This window comes from Pelophylax lessonae (genome assembly GCF_965119305.1).
Source record: "Pelophylax lessonae genome assembly, chromosome: 1".
In the NCBI taxonomy this organism is placed as follows: Eukaryota; Metazoa; Chordata; class Amphibia; order Anura; family Ranidae; genus Pelophylax; species Pelophylax lessonae.
In genome coordinates, this window is record NC_138768.1 from 460908356 (window position 1) to 460917987 (window position 9632).

At 45.8% G+C, this 9632-nt stretch overlaps 1 protein-coding gene across 1 annotated transcript; it reads right to left on the minus strand.

Annotated features, from left to right (window-relative positions):
• Positions 1-7638: 7638 nt before the first annotated feature.
• LOC309562803 (N-acetyllactosaminide beta-1,3-N-acetylglucosaminyltransferase 3-like) lies at positions 7639-8805 on the minus strand (the record flags this gene model as incomplete). Its single annotated transcript, XM_082267109.1, has 1 exon — positions 7639-8805. The coding sequence occupies one exon, from the start codon at positions 8803-8805 to the stop codon at positions 7639-7641; it is 1167 nt and encodes a 388-aa protein (XP_082123235.1).
• Between the last annotated feature and the right edge of the window lie 827 nt (positions 8806-9632).

Sequence of the window (9632 nt, forward strand, 5' to 3'; positions counted from 1 at the left end):
GTTGGAACCCATAGTTGGCCATGAAGGGAGACGTCCCAGAGGAAGAGTTCACCGCCGTGTTCCTGGCAAACTCAGCCCAAGGCAGGAGGTCAACCCAATTGTCTTGGTGATCGGAGACATAGCAACGAAGGAATTGCTCCAAGGCCTGATTGGATCGTTCTGCGGCCCCATTGGACTGAGGGTGGTAGGCCGAGGAGAAGGAGAGATGAATCCCCAACTGGGAGCAAAAGGCGCGCCAGAACCTGGACACAAACTGACTCCCCCGATCCGACACAATCTCCTTGGGCAAACCGTGCAACCGGAAGACCTCCCTGGCAAAAATCGTGGCCAACTCCTGTGCAGAGGGTAACTTCTTGAGAGGAACACAGTGGCACATTTTGGAAAACCGATCCACAATCATGAGAATGACCGTATGGCCTTGGGATGCAGGGAGGTCCACAATGAAATCCATCCCCAGGTGTGACCATGGGCGCTCCCCGGTGGCTAAGGGTTGCAGAAGGCCCAACGGAAGGTGCCGAGGGGACTTACTCTGGGCACAAACGGAGCATGCCGCTACATATGCGGCGATGTCGGAATGTAGGGAAGGCCACCAGAACAGACGTGAAACAGCCCAGGACAGCTGATTCTTTCCAGGATGCCCCGCGGTCTTGGAGTTATGGTAGGTTTGCAACAACCGAGTGCGCAACTCCTCAGGCACAGAACATCTGCCGTTGGGTCTCCCAGAGGGAGCACCAGATTGAGCCGCCAAAATCTGCTCACCCAGGGGAGAGGTCAGGCTGGTGCGAATGGCGGCCAGGATCTGATTCGGAGGTATGACCGAAGTCGGAATCGACTCCTCCCTGGACAGGTCGGAGTACTGCCGTGATAAGGCATCCGCCCTGATGTTCTTGGAACCGGGTAGGTAGGAGACCACGTAATTAAAACGTGACAAGAACAGAGCCCATCTGGCCTGACGTGGTGTCAATCTCTTGGCCTCAGAGAGGTAGGTCAGATTCTTGTGGTCCGTCAGGATGAGGACCGGAACCACCGAACCCTCGAGCAAGTGCCTACATTCTTTAAGAGCCTGCACGATGGCCAATAACTCCCTGTCACCAATCTGGTAGTTGCACTCCGCGGAAGACAGTTTCCGGGAGTAAAACCCACAAGGAAGCAGAGGACCCTCTGGTGTTCTACGCTGAGACAGAAGGGCGCCTACTCCCGTCTCAGACGCGTCCACCTCGAGGACAAAGGGCAACCCAGGGTTGGGATGCGACAGAATCGGAGCCGACACAAAGGCGGACTTTAGAGCCTCAAAAGCTCGGATGGCCTCGGGCGGCCAGACCTGGGAATTACTGCCCTTCCTGGTCAGATCCGTGAGAGGCTTGGCTAGCATGGAAAAGTCCCTGATGAACTTCCGATAATAATTGGCGAAGCCCAAAAAGCGCTGCAGGGAGCGAAGACCACTGGGCTGGGGCCACTGTAAGACAGCCGAAACCTTCTCAGGATCCATGGAGAACCCCTCAGCGGAAATGATGTAACCTAAGAAGGTTACCTGGGATCGGTGAAATTCGCATTTCTCAAGCTTACCGAACAGCTTGTTCTCTCGTAACCGTTGCAACACTCGTCTGACATCCAGAATGTGGGTCTCCATGGACTCAGAATATACCAAGATGTCATCCAAATAGACCACCACACACTGCTGCAACAGGTCACGGAAAACATCGTTGATGAATTCCTGAAAGACTGCGGGCGCATTGCACAGCCCAAAGGGCATAACCAAGGATTCATAATGACCGGTCCTGGTATTAAACGCGGTCTTCCACTCATCGCCCGCCTTGATCCTTACGAGGTTATATGCCGCCCTCAGGTCGAGTTTGGTAAAGACCGTGGCCCCTTTAAGGCGATCGAACAGCACGGAAATCAAGGGTATCGGGTAAGCGTTCTTGATCGTGATGCGATTGAGACCCCTGTAATCGATGCAAGGCCTCAACTCACCGCCCTTCTTTTTCACAAAGAAAAATCCAGCCCCTGCCGGGGACGAGGATTTGCGAATGTGTCCGCGTGAAAGCGCCTCCCTCACGTACTCCTCCATGGCCTCATTCTCCGCTACCGACAGTGGATAGACTTTGCCACGAGGAGGAACGGCACCAGATTGTAACTCAATGGCACAATCGTATGGGCGGTGCGGAGGTAGGGCAACCGCGCGCACCTTATCGAATACATCCCGGTACTCCTCGTATTCAGGGGGCAACAGAGAGTCCGAGGAAGTACACAGCAACTTGACAGGCCCATGGATGCAATTAGCCCCACACTGCGGTGACCACGAGAGGATCTCGGCCGATCTCCAATCGAAAATCGGATTATGCTTCTGGAGCCAGGGGTACCCCAAGACCACCGAGTAGTGTGGAGACGAAATAACCTGGAAGCAGACCGACTCTCTGTGGACGGCACCAATGGCTAACCCCACTGGAAGGGTCTCATGAGTCACGTGTGGCGGCAGAAGGGGTCTGCCGTCTATCGCCTCAAGAGCCAGAGGAGAACCTCGGGCCTGCAGAGGAATGGAATTGGCGGCAGCGAACACACTATCAATGAACAAACCACCAGCACCAGAGTCCACCAACGCCTGGGTCGTCACCGAGCCCCCGACCCAGGAGAGGACAACAGTGATCAGTGGTTTGTCAACACGGGAAACCGGGGACGAGGAGACTCCACCCAAGATCTGCCCCCGACAGGATCTCAGGTGCGAGCGTTTCCCGGACGGTTCGGACATGCCAACCGAAAATGCCCACGAGACCACAGTACATGCATCGGCCCTCGCGTCTCCGGAGTACCCTCTCCCCCTCGGACAGGCGAGCAAACCCCAGCTGCATGGGTTCACCCCCAGACAAGTCATCCCCAGGAGGCGTGGGAGGAGAGGGAGGCACGGGTGGGACAGCAAAGGTAGGCGCCAATCTGTTAGGAGGCCTCCGCAGACTCTCCTTAAAGGAAGGTCTCTCCCTGAGTCTGGTGTCAATCAAAATCAGGAAAGAAATAAGAGACTCGAGCTCCACTGGTAGGTCCTTAGCTGCAACCTCATCCTTCAAGGCATCCGAGAGACCATGAGAGAAAGCAGCGACCAGAGCCTCATTATTCCAGCCCACCTCTGCTGCCAGGGTACGAAACTCAATGGCGTATTCAGCTACGGATCGTGAACCCTGTCTGATGGACATAAGAAGCTTTGCAGCAGAGGCAGCACGAGCCGGCACATCGAATACCTTCCGAAGAGAAGCAACAAAACCGGAAAACTCGGCAACCACCGGATTGTTGTTCTCCCATAAAGGACTGGCCCAGGCCAAGGCCTTGTCCGAGAGCAGCGAGATTAAGAAGCCCACCTTTGATCTCTCAGTAGGAAAGGCATGTGGCAGCAACTCGAAATAAATGCCCACCTGGTTAAGGAAACCTCGGCACTGAGTTGGCTCTCCCCCAAAGCGCTGTGGAAGGGGGGCAGAACCGGACATACCCCGAAACACCGCAGGCGCAACAACAGGTGTCGGGGTAGACTCTGGCGCAACAACTGGAGCGGCAGTAGGAGCGGGCCCAGGAGCGACAACCGACCCATCGGCAACGGGAGCGAAATGAGCCGTGCGTTCAAGCAGGGTTTGCAACGCCACGTCGAACTGACCCAACAGGTGATCCTGCTGATCAAGTCTGGCAACCAGCGTGGGTAGTGAGGATGGCCCTGTACCGTCAGAATTCATGGCCTGTGGTACCGTGCGTTCAAGCAGGGTTTGCAACGCCACGGCGAACCGACCCAACAGGTGATCCTGCTGATCAAGTCTGGCAACCAGCGTGGGGAGCGAGGATGGCCCTGTACCTTCAGAATTCATGGCTTGGTCCTAATGTCACGGAACCATGAACCAGACGTACAACAACAGATAAGTGAAAATAAGAAAGCTTTATTGAAAAACAAGCTATAAAGCAAAAGTCCAAACGGATGGCGAAACCGATGCAGAGTCTTTGCGGAGCCAGGGGTCAGGAACCAGGAGGGTAGTCAGACGAAGCCAGGATCAGGAACCAGCAGGGTAGTCAGACAAAGCCAGGATCAGGAACCAGCAGGGTAGTCAGACGAAGCCAGGAACAGGAACCAGAAGCAGCAGCAGTCTTAGAAGCATGTGAACACAAGAGGACCAAGCAGGGAACTGAAGCCACAGACCTCCTAGATATATGAGCTAGGCATCCAGCTCCTCCCAGTGGGAAGGAGGAGCCGCAGGGTGGGAGGCTACAAGAAACCCAGAAACCAAGATGGCCGCCAGCACATGTCAAACGAAGGAGAGCAGCAAGAAGGTAAGACCATGACACTGGTATGGTTCAGGGGGCTCTCGCTCGTCCACTCCCTTTCCTGACCTGCATGCTTGGATAAGGGTCTGGTATGGATTCTGGGGGGGGGTGCTATTTTTTTTTTTTTAGGAGTGGGGTTTCTCTCAAAATCTATACCGGACCCGAAGGGCCTGGTATGGATTGAGGGGTACCCCCCACGCTCTTTTGCAAATTGTTTTTTATTGACTGCAATACTTGTTTTTACCTTCAGCTGTCAGCAGGGAATCCAGCTGACAGCTGATGACTCATCGGTTGATAAGGATCCCCGGCCTGCTCCTTAACAACTAGCTATTTACAATTTGTCATGGAGAAAAAAAAAAACGCATGCAAAAACACATGTAAAAAACCTGAAAACTGCATCAACCACAACCGCACAGATGTGAACCTAACCTAAGATAACAGTGCATATCTGGTCAAAATATAAAATTGTCTATTCATTTCTGCAGTGTATTTCATTTATTTCTAGCCTACTCCTATTCAACCAAATGATCTTGGAGTTAGTAACTTACTTCGTGAAGATCCTCACACATTTACTTCCTTGAATTCTTTGGCTGATATTCTCAATGCTCTGTGAGTAGGCTGTGTTACACATTTCACAGTGCCTGCTTTCTAAAGTACAGAGGTGCTGAGAGAAGGATTTTCAGGAAGCAGAGTCAGTACAGAAATCACTGCTTGCAGATAGCAAGGCACCATGGGCTATGTAGTCCTTAGAAATGTAAACTATACAGCAGAGGAGAAGCAGCAAAGCATGCAGGGAATCCAACAAAGTGTGGAAAGAGAAGGCAAGCAGACAGGCAGCATTCACAACAAGAAAGAAGATTTTTCACGTAAGCTTATATTGTAAAAAAAAAAAAAACAACTATTATTTGTATTGCTATTGTACTGCCATTGTTTTAAAATGAAAGTGTATGCTGTGACTATAGATCTTATACCCTCATTTTATCAGTATAAAAATCTGTCATATCAACCTAGCATTCTGTTTTATACTCTCTGAAGCAATAGTTTTGTTAGCAGTACAACTTATACCATCGTAATACTATCCATTTTTACAAACATTTTTACAAATCAGCTTTCTTTATTGCTTCTACTAATCACTTTGCATCATCTCACCTCTCTCATTTTTGCTGCTTTCTTACTTTGCATCCCAGTTGCTCAAAATCTTAGTTTTCTGGCTGTCACAAATTCACAATTTTTTCCTACCCATGAAGGTGATTCATGGTGACCTATCATGAGAGAAATACATGCTGCTATTGCTGACTGAAAATGCAGGATGCCCAGCTAACTTGCTTATTGTCTTGTTTCAATAGTTTCTGAAAGTGAACTTGAATAGTTATGCAAATAAATACTTGTGCTCCAATTGAGGCACTCATCAAAAATGGTTGTCTACATTGTTTTCATATTTCTCTTATGACAAGTATCCTTTCACATCAGTAGTGCTAAGCCCCTAAATTATAACTAGTTTATATTGCCACAAAGCAGGTAAAATAGCTTGGCAGGTACACTCTTAACCTTTTTTTTACTGGTATCATTACTTCTTGCCATCGTAGTAACCAAGCTTTCCAACCATAACCTTTAAGTACATGTGCTATATGTCTTAGCTCCAAAGCATGCCAAAATCGCAGACAGATATATGCAACATAAAACACAGTATTTTCTTGAATTCTCTTTCTTTTCTCAAATCCAATTCCTGTATCCTGGACCTCTTCTGACCTAGATGCTTCCTAGTACAACAGTAAATTATCACCCTAAATCTAGTCCTCAAAGTCACTCTAACAACATTCAAGCCTGGCATACTTGTTATAATATATCAACGCCAAAAGCTTGTACAGTATATAGGACTGAACCCAGAAGTATTAAAACTTTTCCGGGCTGTGAGTCAGAATTCGATCGTTAATTTTGTTTTGTTTTCCAGAAAGCAGGGTAGGAACAGAATACCTGTCACATTATACTGTGATCACTTGGGAGAGACTTTCTGTCATGTTGTAAAATGTAGTATTTTCTCCCAGTCACTTTTTTAATACAGGTTCTAACCCTCCCTCAATTAATCCAAAGCTGGTATGTACATATAAAAAATATGGCTCAAATTAAACTACTTTAATACAAAATGGAGAATAAATTAACAAAGATAAGCATAAAAAAGTAATTTCCGAAGACGGCTTCTTAGTACAGCAACACAATGGCTTTTATAAAAACGAAAGGAAAATGCTGCCGAGGTTCCTATTCTTAAGTAGACCGGGTAGCAGAGACCGCCTGACGACGCAAGCATAGCGAAATGCATTGTGGTCTCTGCTTAACCCGGAAGTAACGAACAAGAGCATTGGAACGCAGGCTGGGACGCACGCCGACCGCCGCACACTAGCTGGGGGGAAGGAGACTCGAGAGAGGTTACTGCAGATCCTCGTAGAGCTTTTCCCTGATACCCGCAGCAACCAATGCAAATTGCCCAGTGCCAGGAGGGCACAACTAAATGTAAGGAGCCAATTATTGTAATGAATATGCACTTTGATTAAATTAACAGTATTACACTATTTGGCTATCTTATGTGTCTTTTTATATGTGGGCTCTACCCTCATTCGTATGAGCAATAAGGAGAAAGGAGCAGGATATTCTATTTAAAAGATAGAGGAGTCGTTAAGGTCTGATCCACCTATATAAAGAGATTGCAGGCGTTGGGGGTCTTTGCGACCTGCTTTTATCTGGTAAGAAGTAAAGAGTGGCACACCCCATCACCTGGAGCACTCAAGATCCAAGCAATTAATTTATCCGGTTTCTTTTCCCTTGCATGAATTGACTTGGATTATGAATTTCCCATAAGCACTTCAATGTAATCACTGAAAACACTACAAGAGTGGTCACAATATTTGTTTATTATTTTTGGTATAATAATTTATGATATATAATCTATCCGTGGCTGCACATGTAAGCACTTTTTTTGCACAAATAGTTGCACAACACTTGCACTTTATATAATAAATATTTATTTATATATTATATATGTATGCACCATTGATACTTGTACCTGGTTATGTGAATTTTTAGAAAAGTTTTTTTAAATAAGACCACACACTGTCAAATAATTTATATATTTTTTTATCTAAGATTACCAGCACCTTTTTTACTATTTATCTATCCTATTTTTAAGTGTAAAGGAGAGAATAAATGTGGACATTTTGATTTAAATTTTTAATCTGGTTTCTGGTTTGTATGAGCAATAGGGGTTTTCTCACTTTATGTCTTATAGATAAGGCTACAAGATAAGAGAAATGGTATATGACCTAAAAATCTTCCCCATGTCCATCTCCATTACTGGCCTCCAGATATAGAGAGCTTCTGTCCACAGTTCAGATGAGGATCTTGTATAGCTTGCCACATGACCAATATCTGATATGGCACAAAACGGTGTACCATTAGCAGTTCTTTATAATAGCATGGGTCAAAAGAGTCTAATGTGGAAGATGGCACACGCACTCCTACTGTTCTCATTCCAATGTGAGAGGCTGGGGCTAAGCCAGCCTTTTCCAGACACATGCCAAGATAAACATCATCAATAGGGATTAGTGGAATTTCCAAAGAATTATTGTAAATGACAAAAGCAGTGTATCTGGATAGAAGAATTCCCCCACCAGCACAATACATTGGGTAGGAATTGGAGCTGATTATCTGTACCGGCACATAATATTTGCTACCAGAATTACGATCAGGTCCAACATTGGTTATCAGCTGTCCAACAAAGAGGTGATTATCTGCCTCCAGTCCATGTAGATAGGTGATAACATTGAAGGTGTTAACAAAAACATCATCATCTCCATTAAAAATAAAATTAGCTCCTGGGCAGTAATCCACTAACCACTGATGGAAGAGGAACTGTTTTAATGTCAGGTTAAAAAAAGTGTCATGGAAGTTCCACTGTAAAATATCGCCGTAGAGTTTACTTTCAGTTCTGAGAAGCTGCCTGAAATGTTTGTCCTCATTCATATTGTTGGAAGTTCCAGAAAGAAAAATCCTTTTGATGTGGACACCGTCATAACTTTTTTCCTCCCCCCAAGTCTGACGAATGATAGCTCTCCTTTCATAATTCCCAGGGGAAGTCTTTATGGCAAGCAGCAGAAATACCCTTTTAGATTTAGCTCTTCCACCGCACTTCTGTGGTGCGTTAAGAATCTGTGAAAAGTTTGTGCAGTGTTTATATCTCAAGAAGTCTTTCGCTTGTTCAGATAGTTTGGAAAATCCTTCAATACTTTTCACTTCGGTGTTCTCCTGACAGTGGGAGACCCGCTCAAGTTTTTTTATGGTAGCAGGTTCATAGGTAACATGAGGAACAAGAGGAACAAGAGGAACAAGAGGAATAAGAACAGGCAGATCTTCAATCTCTTCTTTTTCATCTTTACTTTTTTGCATAATGAACAAGAGACCAGCAATTCCCACGCACAGCAGTAGTATGATTCCCACCTTGACATTAGGTCGCCTCATGCTGACTCTGTGAAAAAATAAAATAAAACTATGTAAAAGCCTATTTTTGTCAACAAATGCAACACAATATTTCCTAAATCTGTTTTTTAAAGCTGTATTCATGCAAAGAGCAAACCCATGAAAAACTACCATTTTAGTGTTCAACCACTTCCCGCAAACCTGTACATCGACTTGAAGAAGTGGTTGTACCTAGGCGATGCCTGCCAATGGCGCCGATTAAAAAAAAAAAATTACAGTATTCAAAAATACTTTTAAAAGCAAAGGAGGGATTTGGGGTATTTTAGACCCCAGATCCCTCCATAAAAAAAGTACCTGCCACTGCCAATTACTGTCACAAGGGATGTTTACATTCCTTGTGACAGCAATAAAAGTGATCAGAATTTTTTTCTTTTTAAAGGAACAGTGAAAAAAAAAATTAAATAAATAGGGAAATTTTTTTTTTTTTTTAAAGTGACCCCGTTCCGCGCGCCAAATTAAAACGCATACGTAAGTCAAAACACATGTGAGGCATCACCAAGATCGTCAGAGTGAGAGCAATAATTCTAACAAAAGACCTCCTCTGTAACTCTAAACTGGTAACGGTAACTGGTAAAAATGTTTAAAGCGCTGTGTATGGAGATTTTTAAGTACAGAAGTTTGTAGCTATTCCATGAGTGTGCGCAATTTTAAACCGTATGAAAGAGGTATCTCACTATTCCTTTACTCAAATGGGAATCTGTAGACCTGCGTTTTGTGTGCATATCAACTTCACTAGAACACCCATCTACACAAGTCCTTAGATTTAAATTGTTATATTTCTCAGGGACTCCAGTATCTGTTTGTGGGCA